General features: G+C 45.3%; 1 protein-coding gene across 1 annotated transcript in view; it reads left to right on the top strand.

Annotated features, from left to right (window-relative positions):
• The window catches only part of LOC126334938 (acyl-CoA Delta-9 desaturase), a 103,919-nt gene that overhangs the window by 29,472 nt on the left and 49,732 nt on the right, over positions 1 to 24,715 (top strand). The window contains exon 3 of the mRNA XM_049997679.1: positions 15,192 to 15,322. Coding sequence (XP_049853636.1) covers positions 15,192 to 15,322 — 131 coding nt within the window. The remainder of the gene's footprint in view (positions 1 to 15,191; positions 15,323 to 24,715) is intronic.

Below are 24,715 nucleotides of genomic sequence, written 5' to 3' on the forward strand. Positions count from 1 at the left end.
ATGATTTCCCTAAATCGGTTCAGGCAAATGCCGGGATGGTTCCTTTGAAAGGGCACGGCCGACTTCCTTCCCCTTCCTTCCGTCATCCAATGAGATGGATGACATCACTGTCTGGTCTCCTCCCCCAAAAACAACCCAACCCAACCCTCTGCCGTGATGGTGCCTTGCACGAGCTTCAATGTCGCCAACTTGTCTCCATTCCACAGTACGTAAATCACTGAGCTGTTCCCCTGCAAGTAGATGGCTTTGCGACCTCCCATCAGCAAGATGGAAAAGATACTGGCATTCGCCATACCGTGCAGTGCTATGCCATGCGCCAGCGTCCAGTGCCAATGGTCATGTGCCTATTTCAGTTGTAGTTACCCGTATCATGGTGTTAACATTGGCACATGCACATAGGTTGTCGGGTGCGGAGACCCATCGTTAGGACTGTTCGGAGCGCTGTTTGTCCAGACACACTTGTACTCTGCCTAGCATTAAAGTCTGATGTCAGTTCCGCCACAGTCCGCCACCTGGCCTGTTTTACCAGTCTGATCATCCTACGACGTCCGACATCTGTAATGAGTAGTGGCCGGCCAGCCCCCCCCCCCCCCCCCCCCCCCCCCCCCACCTCTGGATGGTATTTCATCTTGGTTTTGTTACGTCTTGAAGACACTCACCACAGCACTACTCAAATGCCCGACAAGTTGTGCGGTTTCCGAAATGCTTGTGCCGAGTCTCCTGGGCATTACAATATGCCCTCAGTCAAACTCAGATAGATTGCATGCCATCCCCATTCTACACACAGACAACATGCTTAATGATACGAGATGTACCTGTGTGTGTCTGGCTAGCAGTCATTCCTCACCAGGTGATGTTGTTATCACCTGGACGAATTTATATCGATAACAGGTTGGTGCTCATAATGGTCTGGCTGATCAGGATAATTCCAACTCAACATTTCATTTAAGAAAGCACTACGTCTTCACGCCACGAATGGCTTACCGGGACCATCAGACCGCCGTGTCATCCTCCGAGGAGGATGCAGATAGGAGGGGCGTTGGGTTAGCACACTGCTCTCCCGGTCGTTATGATGGTATTCTTGACCGAAGCCGCTACTATTCGGTCGAGTAGCTCCTCAATTGGCATCACGAGGCTTAGTGCACCCCGAAAAATGGCAGCAGCGCATGGCGGCTGGATGGTCACCCATCCAAGTGCCGGCTTCGACCAACAGCGCTTAACTTCGGTGATCTCACGGGAACCGGAGTATCCACTGCGGCAAGGCCGTTGCACATTTAAGAAAGCAAAATAATTTTATGTAGCATCAAGTCGAGTGCATAAATATGCCTATTCTGTAGGGCTGGTTTACACTCCTATGGGATCATGTTTAAGTATATCGTAGAGCACAATAATGAGCAATCAAAACACACTTCTAAACTTTTCAAAATACATTGTGCAGTCACATAAATGTGATCACCTGTCTAAACCCTGTACAACAACCTTTTACAGCACTGACTGCTGCGAGACGTGCAGGAAGAGAGTCAGTGAAGTTCTGGAATGTACAGACAGGGATGTCGGGCCATACCAGCTCACGTGCTGCGCTCAGCTGTGCTAAGTTTCTCGGTTGAGGGTCCATGGCGCAAATTAAGTTTAAATCCAGAGAGTGTGGTAGCGATAGGTGCACGCTAAACTCATCCTCGTGCTCTTCAAACTATGCCCATACACAGCAAGCTGTTTCACAAGTTATATTGATCTGCTGGTAGATGCCATTGTGCCAAGGAAAAACGAACTACATGTAGACATCCACAAGATCCCCAGTGACAGATGCATAGTTCTCATGATTCATTGTGCCCTCCATAATGACGAGAACATCGAGGGAATGCCACAAAAACATTCCCCAGACTATAACACTCCCTCCTCTGCATCTATCCTTCTGATGATAGTTGCAGGGTCTTTGCTTTGGGACATTTCGCGCTGTATATGCTAACGGCCATCTGTCGCCACTCAGTGGACATCTACTTGCACTATTGCCATGAGAATCCCAGTCTTCCTCACTGATGAACAGCAGTCAGCATGGGTGTATAAACCAGGTACCTGCTGCAGAGGCCCATATGCAGCAATGTTCACCGAATACTCATTGAGAGGATGCTGCTGTCGGTAGCCCCTTGGTTCATGTAGGTCACCAATTGCTCAACAGTTGTTGCGTGTCTATTCGCCCATACACATCTTCGTAGATGTCGTTCTCCCCTGTCAACCGTGTGCCATGGTGCACTACAGTGGCCTTGGCACCGGCTTTGGATAGCGCCATTTTGCCATGTATAGTATACTTTTACCATGGTGACACACAAACATTTTAAAAACTTAGGCATTTTGGAGACGCTTCCACTCTTGGACCGAAAGCCAGTAATCATGTATGCCCTTTTGAACATCAAATAAATCACTCCATTTTCACTTTACAACAATGACTGCAATGTTTTTCATATCCCCCCACATGCTTTATATGCTCTCCATTGCTAGTGCTCCCACCTAGCATCTGTGAATGGTTATTGTACGTTAATGTCGAACATAGGCAGTGGTCACTTTCATTTGTCTGGATCATGATATTCCTTAAAGAAGATAAATCGTATCTGTCTGCGTGGGCCTCAAACATCCTGATATGATGCAAGATGACTCATGTACAGCCACATCAATGTGTTACTCATGGGCCGAATTCTTCCACACAGATGTGGCACATTCAGCTGCCAACAAACTGAGTGCAACAGCTGTTGTTCAAAGCACTTGTGGGTCAGCACCACAGTTCGTGTTGGTCAGTTTACAAATAATATTATTCCTAGCACTGAACTCTTACTTAATGTCCAAACAGTGATGTTTAAGTGACTGACGTCTGTCCAGCTTCATAACTAAGTATCTGAGAGTTGCGCCAGCTCTTGCCCTTTCTGTCTCACATGGAGTTTTCTTTAAGGCTCCTTATTCCTCACATGGAAACTGTAAACTTGCATCTTTGCTGGGTTTGGTTTCACGTGCTTTTGGTGATAGTAATCCCACAGCATTTCAAGGCTGCTAGTTAATGTCTCCTGCACTTCCTCCAAGGTGCTCCTTTGGGCACTTACAGCCATGTCATCAGCATATATAATCTGCCTACCATCAGGATGCGTTAGCTGGTCGTTGGTGTATATGCTTCTATATTACCATGCAAGGGAAAAATAGTAGTATATTTTTGGTTTCTCCGCCTATTATTTTTTCCTTGCGTGGTAATATAGAAGTGAAGTGCCTCTTCTGCAGTACACACTACACAAATCTTGAAAATCCAAAAGCTGTACTCACATGGTAAACCTTATATATCAGTATGCTGTGGTTATTAGTATCATAGGCTGCGCTCAAGCAGTGAAAGCCACATCAGTCACCTGCTTTCTTTCATACCCACCTTCAGTGTGCTGGGTTAAATTCAAAACTTGCCGAGTGCATGAACGACATGGTCTAAAGCCGGCTTGTTCAGGCCTTAGCACCTCATCTACAGATGTGGATATTATATTCAGCACCATTCTTTCTAGGGCCTCTAACAGGAAGCAGACCAGAGATACCGGACGAAAGTTCTTAACATCTATTGCATCCTTTCCTGGTTTTGATAGGGCTACCACTCTTGGTTTTCTCCAGATTCTGGGGATCCACATGGTTTTGATGTAGTTGTTCGTAATGTCCATTAGTCAGCTAAAAGTTTTTGGCCCAAAGCATTTAATTCGTTCGATCCTTAAATCATCTTGGCCGGCTGCCCTATTATTTTCCATTTCATCTATTACCGTCCGCAGGTCCTCAGCTTTGAAGTGTGCCTCAAGTGAATGGAGTTCATTTTCCAGGTCTCTTATCACAGAAAGCTGGAGCAATCTGTGGGTGGCTTTCTCATTGAGTAGAAGCTAATTGGCGATTTGGTTTGGTGAAACACCAGTCTGAAGTGTCCTGGAGCTTGTTAGGACATTGCTGAGATTCCTGAGCAGACTGCAGTTTTGTCTGCTGTTTTGTTCCATATCCAGTGGTGTGATTAAGTCACACCACATCTCCCCTCTCTCAGTGGTTAAAGTTCGGAGCAACTCCTCTCTAGTCTCCAAGGTGCCTTCAGAGAAAGGATCGGTATTGCTTGGACTTTTCTAGGATTATTTGTATGTTGTCATTAAGTCCAACTAGGTATTCCTTCTGAAAGCCTCTAGGGATGTGTTTTCGAGACATTCGTCTCGTGAGCTGCATAAATGTGTCTTAAGAGCTAATGCCTGGAGGTATCTCATCAATATCGGCATCCAGTTCTTGTGTGAAAAATGTCCGACATGCCTTCTTGAAGTTGAACCGCCTTTAAAATAGGACAGTCTGGGCACACTACACCATTTAAAGACGGTGTGATGGGCCATGTTGAGTTCTTGGTATCGCATCTTCCTCTGACTTACCTAAGTGCTGAGACATCTGATCTGTTAAGAGATATGTCCACTGTCGAATGAGCATGGTAATTTGGGATTGTGTATAAGCTTGAGTCCAGATCTCTCTGTCCATCTTTCGACTTCTTTCCCATGTTGTGCTGTGACTATTGAGATCTTCAATTATGAACTTCACTGACTGATGTTCAAAGTTACATATTTCTCTGAACGTGAAATCTTCCCCAGGTGGCCTGTAGATGAAGGTCACTATGCATATCTTCAATTCCATTATTAAACTTTGTGTATTATATATATGAGTCATCGCCGCTGATGGAACCTAAGGTTGGGTTTTATGAATATTGCATTGCGGTACTGTTCGTGGGGTTTTTCTGTAGCTAATATAATGCCTTTGATTTTTGGTTTGTGGCTGGAGGGTCCTCTTTGGGTTTCCTGCAAGATTAAAACATCGCATTTACATCTGCTGCACATGTCAGAGAGTAAAAGTTCTTCATTTGCAGACAAACCTTCAATGTTAACTGAAGTCATTTTTAAGATTGGTTCTGAAAAGAACCTTTTGTTCTCATAGATGTCTCTACTTGGTATATTGGTTTTAGAAAGATTAGCCGGCTGCATGGTGTTTCCAGGGATGTCCGATCTTTATTCGATCTTCTAAGGCGCTCCGTTTGTATCCCCAATTAACATGGTAAAACACAATAATTTTCTGGCAGTAAACAAATTTTTTGGTGAACTTCCACCTGTTAGTATAATGTGACGCACATAGAGGTCAGAATGTTAATTAAAGGCCTATTCGTCATTGTCCGAGTTGCAGTTTACGCACACGCACGCCCACACACACACACACACACACACACACACACACACACACACATACACACACAAAATGTGCTTCCTGTAGCGCAATCGCCGTGACCCCACGTCGAAGGTACTAGACCCATTCTTGATTTCATTTTGACTGGTAGTATCGTTTCAAGCAGTAAATGCAATGGAAATTTTCACCCTCTTCATCAGGCTGCTGCAGGTTGTAAGAGAAAGGTAGAATAACAGGATGGGACATTTGTCGAGACGGGAGTGCTTGCTAACAGACGCTTTGGAATATTTAGTTTGTGAGAGAAAATTGAGAGGAAGGAGGACAACGAAAAAGTTTAAAGAAAGGCAGCTCGTTTTGTATTATCGCGAAATAAATAAGAGAGTGTCACGGACATGATATGTGAACTGAAATGGCAGTCGTTAAAACAAGGGCATTTTTCGATGCGGCAAGATGTTCTCGTGAAATTTGAGTCACCAGCTTTCTCATCCGATTGCGAAAATATTTTGTTGGCGTCCACCTAGATAGGGAGAAATCATCATCAGGATTAAATAAGAGCAATCAGAACACGCACAGAAAAATTTAAGTGCTTGTTTTTTTCCGCGCGCTGGTAGAGAATGAAATGGTAGAGAAATAGCTTGAAATTGGTTCGTTGAACCTTCTACCAGGCACTTAATTGTGAACTGCAGAGTAATAATGTAGATGTAGATGTAAAGGGAAGCGCAAATCACGTAGACCTGAAGAGGATGGCAGAAGACAGGAGAGCATGCAGAGTTACGACGTGAAAACCTGCCTTAGGGCAGACCACTAATTATGAGATCAGAAGTAGGCGCATCTTCAGTTTTCCTTGTTCTTGTTTTCAGCAATTTCTTGCCCCCTATCAGTCCTTGCTCTCATAGAATTAATTATTTCTGCTCGAGTTTCATTAGGTTCAAATAGCTCTTTTTAGCAATTTCTAAGTTTTATTTTCCAGGGACTTCGTTCTTTTATACTGTGTTTTCAAATGCTGTTGTCTTAAAGTTTCCTTGACTGGAGAATCAGTTAGAACGGCCGTGCAAAATAGTGCGTAAATGTGCTCCATTGCCATGTTTGAACTAGTTTCGAAACTACAGTAGTAATTTTCAGGCTTTCAAATTCCACGAATGCACCTTGTAAAGTTGAATAATCCATTGTAACCAACATATATTCATCCATTTTCAGTTCTACATGGGACGTTAAATGAGTAATGCAACACATTTTTTTTCTGAAAGCAGGTTGGTTTTCTTCAGGATTCTAGTACCCAATATTATTCCCCACCTAATTTGGCTACAAAATCCTATTTTTCAACACAATCTTCGTCCAATGTGACAGCCTTATGCCACCTTACTGTGAAGGCCAATGTGTCAGCATGGTACCAGCCTACTGGTGGACGCTGGAGCCAACGTCCTGCTGGATCAATAACCTCCCCATCAGTCGAATGCCGCTTCGCTCACAGTGCATTCTTAATTGGGCCAAACAGATGGAAGCCGGGAGGTGCGAGATGCGGGCTCTATGGTGGATGAGGGACAACAACTGGTGGACAAGTGAGTGAGCAGTACCAACATAGATGCCCATTTGAGCAGTGAGGTGTTTGATTGTTATTCATAGATCACCTGGAATGAGAGTGTCCGCCCTTTCCAACATTGCTGGAGTCACAGCAGTGTGCGACCATCCGGCACGCGGGGTATCGGACAGGTTTACGAGACCTTGTTGCGATAATGACGGACGCCTCCCCAGCGACTCATCGTGGTTTTGTTCACTGCCAGGTCTCCGTAGACATTCTGCAAGCGCCTATAAATATTTGCGCTGCTCCGTTTTTTCCGCAGAAAGTAACAAAGTGACAGCTCTCTCCTTGGAACGCCATTTTGAAGGCTACTTACAGCGCCGCCACCCATCGGAACTTACTGAAACTATAGATGCTGACGCAGTAATATTTCACAACGTCCCACTACAAATTCTGTTCTTTTTCAGCCGACAGTGGCCGAGAAAAAAAGTGTTGTATTACTTATTGAACGACCCTCGTAATCTTCGATATTTGAATGACGACATTTACTGACCTTGACCAAAAATGCGAATATGATTTTTGCTCTAAGACATTCACTCAGCTAGTAACCTTATCGTGAAGTTTGTGGGAGCCAGGATGGGGGTCTTTTGTGTTTTCTGATGAAAGTTGGTTCTGCCTCGGTGTCAGTGATGACCGTGTACTGGTTAGAAGGAGACCATTTAGGGTTTGCAACCAACCTGACTGAGTGCTAGACACACTAGATCTACATCAAGAGATATGGTCTGGAGCGCGATGGAAATGGAAATGAACGTTTGGCGTCACTGGCCGGGAGGCCCCTTGCGGGGCAGGTCCAGCCGCCTTGGGGCAGGACTTGTTACATTCGACACCACATTGAGCATCCTGCGCTCCGGATGGGGGTGAAATGATGATGAAGACAGCACAACACCCAGTTCTTGGGCGGAGAAAATTCCCGACCCAGCCGGGATCCGACCCCGGGCCTGTAGGACGGCAATCCGTCACGCTGACCACTTTTTATTTTTTAAATCTCATTTTGTTCTATATTGTTCGTTGGATTTGTTCGTGGCGGACGTCCTATGACAGCCGTTCAGGTTCTTTGTTGATCCGTTCACTCAGTTTTTTATTACAGAGGGTAGTTAATCCTATGACCAGGCACGCTGAGCTACCACTCAGCTATCGGGGCGGATTGGTGCACGATTTCGTATGACAACAGGAGCATTATCCCACGTGCTCTGATCGCAAATTTGTATGTCAGTCTGGTGATTTGACCTGTTGTGTTTTACAATAGGATAACATTCTCGCACATCTAGAATGAGATTTTCACTCTGCAGCGGAGTGTGCGCTGATATGAAACTTCCTGGCAGATTAAAACTGTGTGCCCGACCGGGACTCGAACTCGGGACGAGGTACTGGCAGAAGTAAAGCTGTGAGTACCGGGCGTGAGTCGTGCTTCGGTAGCTCAGATTGTGGAGCACTTGGCCGCGAAAGGCAAGTCTCGGTCGGGCACACAGTTTTAATCTGCCAGGAAGTTTCATTCTCTCACATGTCGCTGTTGTAATCCAGTACGCTCTTAAGAGTGCCCACATGTTGCCTTGGGCTGCTCGATCACCAGATCTGCCTCCACTCGAGCGTCTTCGGACAACTCCAGCACCATCCACAAACAGCATTAATCTTGTCTTTGCTGATCGACCAAGTGCGACAAGCATGGAACTCCATTTCACAAACTGACATCTGTGCAACACAATGCACGCACGTTTGCATTCAACATTCTGGCGATTACACCGGTTATTAATGCATCAGCATTTCACATTCGCAATGGCTTACCTCGTGCTTACTTTAACCTGCGATCTTGCAACGTTAATCACTTAAATACACTCCTGGAAATGGAAAAAAGAACACATTGACACCGGTGTGTCAGACCCACCATACTTGCTCCGGACACTGCGAGAGGGCTGTATAAGCAATGATCACACGCACGGCACAGCGGACACACCAGGAACCGCGGTGTTGGCCGTCGAATGGCGCTAGCTGCGCAGCATTTGTGCACCGCCGCCGTCAGTGTCAGCCAGTTTGCCGTGGCATACGGAGCTCCATCGCAGTCTTTAACACTGGTAGCATGCCGCGACAGCGTGGACGTGAACCATATGTGCAGTTGACGGACTTTGAGCGAGGGCGTATAGTGGGCATGCGGGAGGCCGGGTGGACGTACCGCCGAATTGCTCAACACGTGGGGAGTGAGGTCTCCACAGTACATCGATGTTTTCGCCAGTGGTCGGCGGAAGGTGCACGTGCCCATCGACCTGGGACCGGACCGCAGCGACGCACGGATGCACGGCAAGACCGTAGGATCCTACGCAGTGCCGTAGGGGACCGCACCGCCACTTCCCAGCAAATTAGGGACACTGTTGCTCCTGGGGTATCGGCGAGGACCATTCGCAACCGTCTCCATGAAGCTGGGCTACGGTCCCGCACACCGTTAGGCCGTCTTCCGCTCACGCCCCAACATCGTGCAGCCCGCCCCCAGTGGTGTCGCGACAGGCGTGAATGGAGGGACGAATGGAGACATGTCGTCTTCAGCGATGAGAGTCGCTTCTGCCTTGGTGCCAATGATGGTCGTATGCGTGTTTGGCGCCGTGCAGGTGAGCGCCACAATCAGGACTGCATACGACCGAGGCACACAGGGCCAACACCCGGCATCATGGTGTGGGGAGCGATCTCCTACACTGGCCGTACACCTCTGGTGATCGTCGAGGGGACACTGAATAGTGCACTGTACATCCAAACCGTCATAGAACCCATCGTTCTACCATTCCTAGACCGCAAGGGAACTTGCTGTTCCAACAGGACAATGCACGTCCGCATGTATCCCGTGCCACCCAACGTGCTCTAGAAGGTGTAAGTCAACTACCCTGGCCAGCAAGATCTCCGGATCTGTCCCCCATTGAGCATGTTTGGGACTGGATGAAAAGTCGTCTCACGCGCTCTGCACGTCCAGCACGAACGCTGGTCCAACTGAGGCGCCAGATGGAAATGGCATGGCAAGCCGTTCCACAGGACTACATCCAGCATCTCTACGATCGTCTCCATGGGAGAATAGCAGCCTGCATTGCTGCGAAAGGTGGATATACACTGTACTAGTGCCGACATTGTGCATGCTCTGTTGCCTGTGTCTATGTGCCTGTGGTTCTGTCAGTGTGATCATCTGATGTATCTGAACCCCGGAATGTGGCAATAAAGTTTCCCCTTCCTGGGACAATGAATTCACGGTGTTCTTATTTCAATTTCCAGGAGTGTATGTTACCCAGACATACACTACTGGCCATTAAAATTGCTACACCACGAAGATGACGTGCTATAGACGTGAAATTTAACTGACAGGAAAAAGATGCTATGATATGCAAATTATTAGCTATTCAGAGCATTCACACGAGGTTGGCGCCGGTGGCGACACCTACGACATGCTGACATGAGAGAGGTTTCCAACCGATTTCTCATTCACAAACAGCAGTTGACCGGAGTTGCCTGGTGGAACGTTGTTGTGATGCGTCGTGTAAGGAGGAGAAATGCGTGCCAACACGTTTCAGACTTTGATAAAGGTCGGATTGTAGCCTATCGCGATTGCGGTTCATCGTATAGCGACATTGCTGCTCGCGTTTGTCGAGATCCAATGACTGTTAGCAGAATATGGAATCGGTGGGTTCAGGAGGGTCATACGGGACGCCGTGCTGGATCCCAACGGCCTCGTATCACCAGCAGTCGAGATGACATGCATCTTATCCGCATGGCTGTAATGGATCTCGATCCCTGAGTCAACAGATGGGGACGTTTGCAAGACAACAACCGTATGTACGAACAGTTCGATGACGTTTGCAGCAGTGTGGACTATCAGCTCGGAGTCCATGGCTGCGGTTACCCTTGACCCTGCATCACAGACAGGAGCGCCTGCGATGGTGTACTCAACGACGAACATGGGTGCACGAATGGCAAAACGTCATTTTTTCGGATGAATCCAGGTTCTGTTTACAGCGTCATGATGGTGGCATCCGTGTTTGGCGACATCGCGGTGTACGCACACTGGAAGCGTGTATTCGTCATCGCCATACTGGCGTATCACCTGGCGTGATGGTATGGGGTGCCACTAATTATACGTCTCGGTCACCTATTGACTATACTTTCGTGATGACTGGGTGTTGTGTGATGTCCTTAGGTTAGTTAGCTTTAAGTAGTTCTAAGTTCTAGGGGACTGATGACCATAGAAGTTAAGTCCCATTGTGCTCAGAGCCATTTTTTGACTACACTTTGAATAGTGGACGTTACATTTCAGATATGTTACAAGCCGTGGCTCTACCCTTCATTCTATCCCTGCGAAACCCTACATTTCAGCAGGATAATGCACGACCGGATGTTGCAGGTCCTATACGGGCCTTTCTGAATACAGAAAATGTTCGACTGCTGCCCTGACCAGCACATTCTTCAGATCTCTTACCAACTGAAAACGTCTGGTCAATGGCGGCCGAGCAACTGGCTCCTCACAATACGCCAGTCACAAATCTTGAACTGTAGCATCGTGTTGAAGCTGCATGGGCAGCTGCACCTGTACACGCCATCCAAGCTCTGTTTGACTCAATGCCCAGGCGTATCAATGTTGTTATTACGGCCAGAGGTGGTTGTTCTGGACTGATTTCTCAGGATCTATGCACCCAAATTGCGTGAAAATGTAATCACATGTCAGTTCTAGTATAATATTTTTGTCCAATGAATACCCGTTTATGATCTGCATTTCTTCTTGGTGTAGCAATTTTAATGGCCAGTAGTGTATCAAAACAAGCTGTTTTTTTCGCAAAAAAGCGTTAACAAGATGCGAAATAAGTTCATCTACTTTAACGTTTGACGTATGAAAAATATATGCCTGACAAGTAAGAACTATGCCCAAGAAATTCACTATGACTGCGCGACAAGTTTCCATATCCATTTCGCTGACAACTCTTCGAATGTCCTCTTTCAAGTCACGGATGTTTCGAGGTTTATTGGCATATTCCATCAACTTAAGATGACCCCAGACAATAACTCAAGCTGAATTGAGTCACATGACCTTGGTGGCCATTGATTATCAGCACTGCGCGAAATGAGGCGATCTAGGAGCCGCTCATGGAGCAACTGAATTGTCTGGCGGGAAGTAAGGCAGGTAGCAATATCCTGCTGAAACCACAAATCTTCAATGTCCATTCCATCCAAATGAGTCCACAAAACTCCCTCATCATCGCACAGTATCCGTGTCCATTGACTGTCATAGCTTGTCCTGCCTCATCTTAAAAAAAATATGGGCTGATGACGCTGCCCGAGCAAACGCGGCACCAAATTGTCACTCGTTGTGGGTGAGTGTCCCTGTCTTGGATGATGTAAGGGTTTTCCAGCCCCCAGATACGGCAGTTCTGCTATTCACTAAACCATTTAAGTGGAAGTGAGCTTCATCACTGAAGATGATTTTTTTTGCGGAGCTGTCGTTCTCTCATAATGTACTCAACAAACTGCATTCTCTTCTGATGATTCGTCATTTTCAGCTGCTGCGTCAACTGAATTTTATAGGGGTAGAAATGGAAATCATACCGGAGAATTCTCCGTACTGAAGAACAGCTTAAACCCAATTCTTGGGAACGGTGACGAATTGATTTCATTGGGCTAACAGCCACACTGTCACGATCCACCGAAATACTCTGCTCACTTCGGCCAGAACGATGACGCCAACGACTTTTAAGGTTTACTGTTGAATCTGTCTCAAAGAAACTTTTCACAAGTCTACGAACTGTTGATTCATTCGGTGCATTATTACGCCCTAGAATCGCGCGAAGTCACCTGACAGTTACTGCGTTAACTTTCTCCATTCTGATAAAACGTTCTCACGATTAGCATACGTTGTGCACAAGTGAACTGTTCCATGGTTAGACACCGAATGTGAGAAATTCAAACTGAGACAACAATCGGAATGTTCCAGGGAAATAGAAACGAATCAAAACAATGTCATCAACCGACAATCAAAAATTTACCAGGCGTTTCAAAACAGGCACTCTTTTTGAAGCACACTTTAGTTTTCTTCTTGTGTATCGAAACCTATAACAGAAACAGTTTCATTGGCGAGGCTAAATGCGTCGTGGTACGAGGTTAAACATGCACTTAAGGCCAGAAAAACGTCTGAAAATATTTTACAGACTTTTTGTTATTAATGAAAGCACTGTAACAATTGCTGTTTAAAACTGCTGTTGCGTGCACCCGACAGAAATTAAGAACAAGAAACAATCTTAAAATAGTAGTCATCGAATGCTTAGGGGCATACAATATGGCAGCGTCGGCTTCAAAGCAACGTACAGGATAAGTCTGTAGCGACAGCTTCCCTTATTTATGCCTTCATGGTGAGAGCCCTCAGGGAATTACTAACCTTCCGTTGTCAGAAAGCAAGATGATTCTAAACAAAAGTACTTCGCGTACAGTCAACTGGGGTAACTTTGTACAACTTTTTTCCATTTTTGAAAATACTGGATAAAAAATAAATTAAATATCACATCAGATATTGTAACATTTTGCATCTATAGTTAGTGAATACTTGGCAAAGTGAAAATGTACGCTAAGTATGCCCTATTAGAGTAAAATTTCTATTTTAATATTGGTACAAAGTTATACTGTCATTTAGGGTAAATCTATACCTGTATTAAAAAACGTAGAATTTTTCCTATATGGAATACTCTGGGTAAATTTAGATCATCCAAGGAGGAAATCAAGTGTTAATAGGAATCAAAAACAAAATAGTGTTAATTCAATATTGCAGGTTTACTTTGAAATATCAAGATATTTGTATAGACCTGGCACTGTTCAACTTAAATCACTGTCGCCAGAAACTCTCTTCACAGCCATTGCAATTAAAGCATAATCACAAGCGTGAAAGCTTGTAAGAAGGTGGAAGGACAACTGGTATACGAATTAGAAACTACGGAGGTAATAAAACTGAAACTTTCAGTAATAAATAGTGCAAGTTGGCGAAGCAGCAACCATTAGAGACAAAAGTAATAAGTGGTACAAAGATATCCTGAATGGTAAAAAGGTACCCTGATTGTCTGTAAACGAAGCCCCGTGCACGAACGTGCCCCAGTCTCTGTTACTGTATACAGTAAATACGAGGGTTGGAACTTTAATAGTGGCAGCTATTTATTTACAGGTCATACAAAATAGATACGTGTTTCAATGTTTTACTGACCTTCAAAGTAGTCACCAGCATTATGTATAACTCGTTGCCAGCGATGTTGAAGTCGTAGGATACTCTTAGCAGTGCCAGTTGTGTTGACAGTTCGAGCGGCGCGGTCTATTGCCCGACGAATTTGTAGCAGTTCTGAAGCGAATGCCGTTAAGTGTTTCCTTCAATTTAGAAATCGAGTTGAACTCACGAGGAGAGTGCAGTAGGTGGTGTAGCACTTAGCAACCCCATCAGTCAAAAAATCAGTAACAGCTTGCACTGTAAGTGCCTGAGCACTGTCCTGCAAACTGATGGTCTGGTCCTGCAGAACAACCTACAACCAGCTTAGAGACAGAAGTGATGACACTTCTGTCAAGCCGGCCGGAGTGGCTGAGCGGTTCTAGGCGCTATAGTCTGGAACCGCGCGACCGCTTCGAAGTTAAGTCCCATAGTGCTCAGAGCCATTTGAACCATTTGAACTTCTGCCACGTTGAACGATTGTCTTCAGTCGTCGTTGGTACCGTTCTTTCAGGATCTATTTTCGTCCGCAGCGTTGTCGGAGATCTGATGTTTTAGCGGATTCCTGATATTCACGGTACACTCAGGAAATGGTCGTATGGGAAAATCCTCACTCCGTCGCTACCTCGAAGATGCTGTGTCCCATCGCTCGTGCGCCGACTATAACACGGCGTTCAAACTCACTTAAATCTTGATAACTTGCCATTGTAGCAGCACTAACCGATCTAAGAACTGAGCCGGACACTTGTTGTCTCATACAGGCATTGCCGACCGCTACGCCGTACTCTGCCTCTTTACGTATTTCTATATTTGAATACGAATGCTTAGACCCGTTTTTTTGACGCTTCAGTGTGTATACCGATGCAGGTTAATTAAAATGGCTCTGAGCGCTATGGGACTTAACGTCTGAGGTCATCAGTCCACTAGAACTTAGAACTAATTAAACCTAACTAACCTAAGAACATCACACACATCCACGCCTGAGCCAGGATTCGAATCTACGACCGTAGCGGTCGCGCGGTTCCAGACTGAAGCGCCTAGAACCGCTTGGCCACACCGACCGGCACAGAGTCCATTTTTGGACTCTTTTTTTTTGTACTCCTTATGCTCTTCTATATGATAGCCTTATCACTGAGAACACAGTAGCTAAGCCTTGCTCGTGCTGCCTGCCGACCCCTTATCTACTTGACTGCCGGTGTGTTGCAGGAGGCCTGCTGACGTGGCTTGGTATGCTGGGACTGACGGCGGGCACGCACCGGCTGTGGGCGCATCGCAGCTACGAGGCCTCTGCGCCACTACGAGCCTTCCTCGCTGCCTGCCACACCGCCGCTGGACAGGTGCTTCCCCACTCACTTGCTTGCCCTCCTCTAGCACGCATACGAGGGTGTATCCAAAACAAACCGAACTTATTTCTTAATTTATTATTCACCTTTTTAGCACATGCCTTTAATCACCTTCGAAGTATTCTCCACCTGCACTTATACACTTCTCTAATCTTTTATTCCATTTTTCTAAACATTATTTAAATTCGCCTTTTGTGATGCTTTACAGCGTCTCTTGTCATTATTTTCTTCACATCAGCAACGTCAGCAAAACGCCCTCTTTCACATTATAGGAATTCTCTTTACATTCAATGAAACAAAAAAATGTCGGATGAATATGGGGGGGGGGGGGGGGGGGAGCAGGGGTCATACAATTTTTGGTCAAGAATTGTACGACAGTTCTTGACCAGAAATAGTATGACCCCTGCAGGGATGTACACGCAGGGACATTGTCATGACGGAAAAGCCAGTCACCTGACTGCCACAAATCATGCCGCTTCCTCCGCTCACTGTTGCGCAATCTTTTCAAAACCTTCAAGTAAAAAGCCTGGGTGATTGGAATGGAATTTTCACTATGCAGCGGAGTGTGCGCTGATATGAAACTTCCTGGCAGATTTCAACTGTTTGCCGGACCGAGACTCGAACTCGGGACCTTTGCCTTTCGCGGGCAAGTGAGCTACCCAAGCACGATCACGACCCGTCCCCACAGCTTTAATTCCGCCAGTAGCTCTCCTGCAGACCTTACAGAACTAGCAGTCCTGGAAGAAAGGATATTGCGGAGAGATGGCTTAGCCACAACCTGGTGTGCCGGAGCGAGTTTTAAACTGCCAAGAAGTTTCAGCCTGGGTAACTGTTTGACGCTACGGAACAGACTTGAATGGACGACTGCTTTCACATCTAAAAAGCAAACGAGCATTGTCTTAATGTTCGATTTCACCTGACGAGCTTTCTTGGGGCAAGGCGACTTGGCTGTGGTTTTGATTCAGGATCGTAAGCATAGTAACAAGTTCGTCACCTGTGACAATGTTTGAAAAATGTGTGGGTAAATTCGGGATTCTTCTTTCAATGCATAGCATGCTTCCACGCCACCATGTTTTTGTTCAGCAGTGAGCAGTCGTGGCACGAATTTGGTAGCCATCCTTTTCATTCCCAAATTTTCTGTTACAATTCGCTGCTATGAACTCCATGTCACTCCCGATAGCTCCACAATTTTTTCATTACTCCGTCGCCGATTTTCGTTGCGCGATTGCACGGATGTTTTCAACGTTTTCATGTGTTCGGGCCACGGAAGGACGACCAGAACGAGGTTTGTCATCAATTGACATTTCATCATTTCTGAAACCGAATAACCACTCAAACGCTTGAGTTCTCCCCGTAGCATTGTCCTTGTTTGCTGTTTTTAATGTTGCGAGAGTTTCTGTTCCATTTTTCCGAGCGAAAAGCAAAATTTCACCGCCACACGCCGTTCACAAAAATTAGCTATTGCAAAAGCGACAGTGACACTAATCATACTAAACAGTCGTCGTTATAAACTTTGCCGAAAACAGGCCTGACCTTCTTCGGCGACGGCACTCGGCTTACTGACTGTGGAAGGTCCGCTCTATGCGCTCGTGGCAAAACGCGTACTGCAAAAGCTCTGCCCACCAAAATATTAGTTCTATTTCTGTCGGATGATCCCGATGGGCCACTTGTGGCCTGAAGACGGAGTGCTGCGCTTTTGGGTAAGCCCTCGTACTTCGCGACACAGTTAATAACTTTTCTGCGACCGACACCTTGCATAAAGAATTCTCCATTAGCTAGCTGCGTGAAAATTCGGAGAAATGACTGCCCCGTTGGACTAACCCTCCACTGCAACTAACAGGGAAACCCCACCTACTAACCATTGAACAGAAAGTGCATAATAGACTGAAACCTCTAAAACCTCTAACTGGCCAGACATGGATATATTGACCCACCCACTGTGTCCGCCGCCGGTAGCCGACTAATAGCCGGCACGGTAGCTCAGCGTGTTCGGTCAGAGGGTTAGCTGCCCTCTGTAATAAAAAAAACTGAGTTAATCGATCAACAACGAACTTGTAACGGATGTCTTACGATGTCCGCCCCGAGCAGATGCAACGAACAAAAGCGAACAAAATGAGATTAAACAAAAAAAAAAAAAAATGTAGTCAGCGCGTCAGAATGTCAATCCTAAGGGCCCGGGTTCGATTCCCGTCTGGGTCGAAAATTTTCTCCGCTCATGGACTGCGTATTGTGTTGTCCTAATCATCATCACTTCATCCCCATCGACGCGCAAGTCGCCTAAGTGGCGTCAAATCGAAAGACTTGCACCTGGAGAACGGTCTACCCGACGGGAGGCCCTAGTCATACGACATTTACATTTACATTTACCCTCCCACTGTACTCCACACCCACGAAACGTTGATCTGCTGTATCCTCTCCTACACCATAGTTGGTTGGATATCTGCTCCACTCAAGTTCTACCACTCCCTCCAAATCCTTGAGCCCCATGCTTTCCACATCAGTTTGCATTCTTCCACATGGGTCCTCTGCCATCTCTTCAAACTGTCATCCCTAATAACTGACAGTGAACACCTCCGCATATTCTGCACAGTTCAGAAATTGGATTCCTACAGCTCCCCTGTGGCCCCTCAGATCACAAATCCTGGTAGGATTACCAACAAATACCACCATCCTTATACTTACACACACTCCATACCTCATTCTAATGCAACTTCAAGCGACTCCCCCTGTCAGACAATAAAATCTTCCCCACTGTTTACCTGCCCTACCAATTATAACTCCTCCACAACAATGCCACTCTACAGCAACGCTTCCCCTTGCTGTCCATCCTCCCCGGCTCTTCTAGTCTTTATACTAAGGCCCTGCCTTACATCAAACTCCTCCTCATTTTCTGTCTTACTACTATCCACCCCAACACCTACCTTCATTTCCATCGATACCACCTAACGCATCCCTATATTTGCACCCATAGTCTTCAACCATACAGAACACCTAACATTTCCTCTAATTAAAATAACTTTTTCCCCTCTGCAGTCGTTCAACTTTTTAGTGAAAATTCAGTGCTTCTTTTTAAAGAACGTCACCATTATTACAATGTGTTCTCTACACGTTTTAGTCTTTTTATTTTATTTCTAAAATCCGAACAAAACCAACACTGGAATTTTATAAAAGTAGCATAAAAATATACCCTTTTACGAATTTAAAAAGTTTGTACATTTTCACCCATGAATCATATGTGTAACGTCTTTATGTATATTTTAAACTAGTATGCTGCAGAGGAGGATATTATATCGCTGGCAGCCCATCTCCTACTATTACAAGGGGGGGAGGAGAATGACATAACAACAAAGCAATAAAGGAGGAATATGACTATCTTCGTCGTCAGGGGCTCAGTCTGACTGTCGTGAAACTGGCGAGATTCTTACATTTGTGCCCAAAGGACGGGATCGGATTGGCTGGATTACGTGATTATAATATCTCGAACATAACGAATGCGCAGCTGGCGACATTTGCGTCCACACATTACATTTGTGTTCGCTGTCCATCGTCGCATGCAGCGCCACCACTCTTATCTGCTGGTAAACTATGTGAAATCTTCTTTGTGATCTTTCTTTGTGAAGCGCACGATTCTGTGAATTGCTAAGTGTACATTTAAGTTGCTATCGCATAATCTAATTTCCAGGGCCTCACTCGTCACCGAATCCCAATAATCCGAAGCGTGAGCCAGAATTCTCGTCAATTCAAATTAATCTTCTGATTTTCATTAGACTGTGCGTTCCAATGCATTTTTTCCAAATATTTGTAGTGATGGTGACGTTGACGTTCAACACAGCAATCCGGCTACAGTCCATATATACTGCCCCTCTTATCTTATCCGCCAATTGAAAAGGAAGAATCAGTAAATGAAGAGGAAGGGTAAGACTCTATCCTAGTGTCAGAAGTAAGTAAGGCATTGAAGGAAATGAAAAAGAGCAAAGCATGTGTTGTTGACAGTTTCTCCGCATAAACCTTAATGGGTTAAGGAGAGCAGGCGAAGAGTCGACCTCTCTTCGGGAGTACTTCTACTACAACAGAAATGACCAGAGGACTTTTCTTATACTGTCCTAGAGTTTTGAACAGAAGGCTGTAGGAAAAGCTCGAGCAACGGATTCTGTAGGGGAAAAGAGACACGAGACGCCATTGGACTTCCAAATGCTACTGAAGAAAGATATATAGAAAAAGACAAATACTTGCGGCCTTCATAGACCTCGAAAAGGTCTTTGACAAAGTATAGTGGGATAAGCCGATGGATAGCTTGAAGAGGAAGGGAGTAAAGTGGAAGGGCAGAGGACTATCTGCAAATCTGTGCCTGAATCAGAAGGCAAGGGTACGACTAGAAAATAAGACCTTGGAAGACAGTAAGATCGGGAAAGGGGTCATCAGGACTGTTGTTTCTCGCCGATCGTATTTAACATTTATTTGGAGGAAATAGTGAAAAGTTGTTTGGATGGGAAAAGAGGCGCCGGGATAGGTGGACGGAAAATGGAATGCATAAGATTCGCAGATGGTTCAAATGGCTCTGAACACTATGGGATTTAACATCTGAGGTCATCAGTCCCCTAGAACTTAGAAATACTAAAACCTAACTAACCTAAGGACATCTCACACATCCATGCCCAAGGCAGGATTCAAACCTGCGACCGTAGCAGTCGCGCGGTTCCAGACTGAAGCGCCTACAACCGCTCGGCCACACTGGCCGGCTACTCGCAGATGGCATAAAGATTATCGCAGAAAATGAAGAGATACTGACTCTAAATAACCTGAATGAAGCCTTTGTAGCAGACAGTATGAAAGTAAATAAAAAGAAATCGAAAGGCATGGTTATGGGCTTCAAGAAAAGAAGAGCTACGTGTAAGTTAGTTCCAAGCACTTTGAGGTAAACAAACGCTGCAAGATTACATTCGTCATCGTCACTCAGCACCTAGTTTGATGGTGTGGGCTGTTGCAGGGTGTACACAACACAATTGCCTCTGGTTTGCATAGCCAGTAATTTGGACAACATGCGTCATATTGCTACGTTTTCATGACGTTATCTTTCAACAAGAGAATGGAAGCCCACATGTCTCCTGTGCTGTCCTGGCCTAGAAAACGCTGCCTTGAACAGCAAGTTCTCCGATCTGTCACCCATTGAAGACATCTGCTCGAGAGACGTCTGGCCGAAAGACTGGAACACCACCACTCATCAGCAACTACGACTGGTGAACTCTGGCACAGATATGAAGGACCATAGAATATAGTAATTTTATCTGTTGCCTAGGCTCAGTTGAACTCGGTGTCCTGCCAGGTCAGAGTCGGTGTTGCCGCCACATGTGGCAAATTCTTTCTGCTATTAATTGATTGATTGATTGATTTTAACAGGAGAGCTAAAACAGCTTAGGTCTAACCCGCCACTGCCCTCACCGAAACTAGGTTTATTGTGCGGTATCGCTCCCTGTATACCTAGTAAGGCCAACCAGTGCCCTTAAATAGTGCAAGGAGTCCCTCTACCAGTTTTTTGTTAGACACAATTTCTTCAAATCTAGTTGTCCCGAAGATTCTGTATCTTCTTACTCTCCAATGCCATGCATTCAAAGATTAGGTGTGATGCAGTTTCTTCACCCTCACCACAGATCCTACATTTAGGGTCCTCTTCCATTATACCCGTTGTGTGTAGGTGTTTTTTGTAGTTCCCATGACTTGGTTCCATGGCTTGGAATACAGAGGCCAGTTTCCCTAGAGAGATGTTCCTCTCCAGTCTTGGCTGAACCCCATACAATCCTGCCCCAACGCTTTGATCTGTTTTCGACCCATTGGTGAACCAAACGATGTTCCCCGCACGGTGTCGAACTGTTTTCTCCTATTGCTCCCTATTTCCAATTATTATGCTGTAAGGCTTGTCGAAGAAGTTCGGAGTTTTTATATAGTCTACGGGCATTTCCCCAGTCATACCTATATTTACCTCACTCACTATGTTAGTGTGTGATTCTGGATATCCGAATGAGGCCCATTTTTGGCCAGTTTTAAGTCTGTATGCCCCAGCTGCTGCCTCCATCTTAACCCAAAGGTGAAGTGGAGGCATATCCAGCAAGCCTTCCATTCCAGCGGTTGGTGTGCTGTTAATTCCGCCCGTTATGGCTAAGCAGGCCAATCTCTGCACCTTAGCGAGCTCTTTAGCAGCAATCCGCTGTTCTACCTTCTTCCATCATACTACAGCCCCATAGGAAATCCTAGGTCTAACCACTGTGGTGTATATCCAATGCATACCCCTGGGGCTTAGGTCCCAGTTTTTGCCACAAGCCCTCCTAGTACTCACTAAAGTGCTTTTTGCCTTGGAGCAGATACTCTTAATACGAGGGGTCCAAGTTAGCTTCTCATTCAAGGTTACCCCTAGATATTTCACTGTCCCCTTCACAGGTAGAGTTTCATCGAAGAGCTTTAGATTCCAACTTGCATGCTGAATATGTCTCTTCGTAAATGGCACCACAACAGTCTTCTTAGGATTAACTCTCAGATCCTGTTTAATTCACCATCTTTCCACAATGTCCAACCCTCCTTGTGCCATATTCAGTGAATTTGCCAAGTGTTGCTATGAGAAGGTCATCTGCGTATCCTTGGCAGAAGCATCGTCTTTCTTCTATACTGTACGTGCAAAACAAGTAAGATTTCGTTATTTGCTATCCTTCTGATGTTGCACTTTTAATGGTTACCGGTATAAAGGATGAAGCATCTAAAACTTTCACCGCAAATATTTCGATAATGAAAGGCGCCATTGATATGCAGATTTCACAGATTGGAATGGTAGGCAGGGGGCCGCATACGCAGCCCATACAGAGAGTGTTACGAGTTCGGATGTGTGTTTATTGAAGAGACGATACGAATATTTGAATGGAACAATGCCTGTTGACTCTGCTACAATCAGAGTAGACTTAATTAGAACGCCAGTGGTGTTTGTTGCAGAAATCTAGTGCAAGTAGTTCATGAGATATCGTAGTTTGAATATTGTAAACACGACAGTTCTTTGTTCCATGCTGTAGAACAAATCAATCTGAATTTCAGTCGGGTGCATTATGTGCAATCCTACACAGATGTTGATAAGTCTCCGGAGGGCTCGTGTTGTTAAATGAGACACTTCCTGTGATCAAAATGACCACCACCAGCGTCAGTTTAAACTTGGAGTCCAATGATTGCTGCATACGTTCTAGTTCCTACGTTCACTATAAGCTGCGAGCATGTCCGTTTTTTCGCTTTGGAAAATACCATATTCCAAGCACATCTCACTACAGAAATCGTAGTGTAACACGCAACACAATATAAACGAACAAAACATCATCTCCTCTCATTTAGCAATGTTGTTGTTGTTGTTGTTGTTGTGGTCTTCAGTCCAGAGAGTGGTTTGATGCAGCTCTCCATGCAACTCTATCCTGTGCAAGCTCCGAGTAACTACTGCAGTCTACTTCATTCTGAATCTGCTTTGCGTATTCATCTCTTGGTCTCCCTCTACGATTCTTACCCTCCAGGCTTCTCCCCGATACTAAATTGGTGATCCCTTGATGCCTCAAAACGTGCCCTACCAACCGATCCCTTCTTCTAGTCAACTTGTGCCACTAATTCATCTTCTCCCCAATTCTACCTCATTACTTACGTGATCTACCCATCTAGTCTTCAGCATTCTTCTGTAGCCCCATATTACGATGGCTTCTATTCTCGTCTTGTCTAAACTATTTATCGTCCATGTTTCACTTCCATATATGGCTACACTCCATGCAAATACTTTCAGAAACGCCTTCCTGACACTTAAATCTATACTCGATATTAACAAATTTCTCGTCTTCAGAAACGCTTTCCTTGCCACAGTCAGTCTACATTTTATATCCTCTCTGCTTCGGCCATCATCAGTTATTTTGCTCCCAAACAGCAAAACTCATCTACTACTCCAACTGTCTCATTTCCTAATTTAATATCCTCTGAATTACCAATAGGATGGAGCAAACAACTGTCGGCGTTTACAATGTTCACAATACGATATCTCGTAAACTACTTGCACCAGGTTCCTGTAACAAATACCATTGGCATTCTCATTTACGCTACTTTTAAGATTTTACTGCCAATAAGCAATGTCTCATTTAAAAATTTGTTGTTGTTGTAAAGAACTACACTTTCATCAAAGTTTCAAACTCTATGTATTAGCTGAAAATAAGCGCGCTTGCCTACAATTAAGTTCTGTGAAAACCGCGTATCGATAGTGTCTTCCATGTCTGAAATATTTGCGGTGGAAGTGTTAGGCGGTTCGCCCTGTATATCCCTTTCTGGATGTTTACGAGTTTCTTAATATAGTTATGTCCTCCTTGAGAATATTTTTCTGTTTCCAATTGTCCACAATATTGTGTTTCGAACAAACGATATGCTCTTGTGTTTTTCTCTCGAAACCCTTAAGCCAACTTTATTCGCAATATCAAATAAAGATTGGTAAGATGCATATAAAACTGATGAATGAAATGCTCAACACATATCAACAGGACATGTCTGTACTTCCGATGCTACGACGTTTACAAACTGTGGAGCGCCTACAGAAAAACCTATTCCGTCCCGAAGGCGACAAGGACGGCAATGTGTGTTGCGGGCCTATTCTACACACCAGAAGCATCACTCGGCAGATATTTATGCTCTGTACGAGTGTGGTGGTGGTGATGAGTGTTAAACGTCCCGTCGACAACGAGGTCATTAGAGACGGAGCCCAAGCTCGGGTCAGGGAAGGAAATCGGCTGTGCCCTTTTTTTCAAAGGAACCATCCCGGCATTTGCCTGAAACGATTTAGGGAAATCACGGAAAACCTAAATCAGGATGGCTGGAGACGGGATTGAACCGTCGCCCTCCGAATGCGAGTCCAGTGTGCTAATGTACGAGTGTCTGACGGACCCATCTCGACATTGTTAATTGGCGAGGCACAAAAATATCAGCGTACAGCCGCTCGGCAACACTACCGTTTTCTTCAACAATGTATGTATTTGTCGGTAGATAAAAATTCTATCGAATGTCACACTAAAAATTTCAGCTTCCCATCTTTGTTATAGCTGTGAGATCATGTTCAGTTTTAGTCAAAATTACAAACCTGATGAAGTCGTTCAATAACTTGTGGTCATTGTGTATGAGGGTCCGCCCAGATAGCTGAGTGGTCAGCGTGGCGGATTGCCGTCCTACGGGCCCTGGTTCGATTCCCGGCTGGGTCGGGGATTTTCTCCGCTCAGGGACTGGCTGTTGTGCTGTCATCATCATTTCATTCTCATCCGGCGCGCAGGTCGCCCAATGTGGCGTCGAATGTAATAAGACTTAGACCGAGGAGGCGAGAGCTGCCCTGTAAGGGGCCTCCCA

This window comes from Schistocerca gregaria, chromosome 2, assembly GCF_023897955.1.
Source record: "Schistocerca gregaria isolate iqSchGreg1 chromosome 2, iqSchGreg1.2, whole genome shotgun sequence".
Lineage (NCBI taxonomy): Eukaryota > Metazoa > Arthropoda > Insecta > Orthoptera > Acrididae > Schistocerca > Schistocerca gregaria.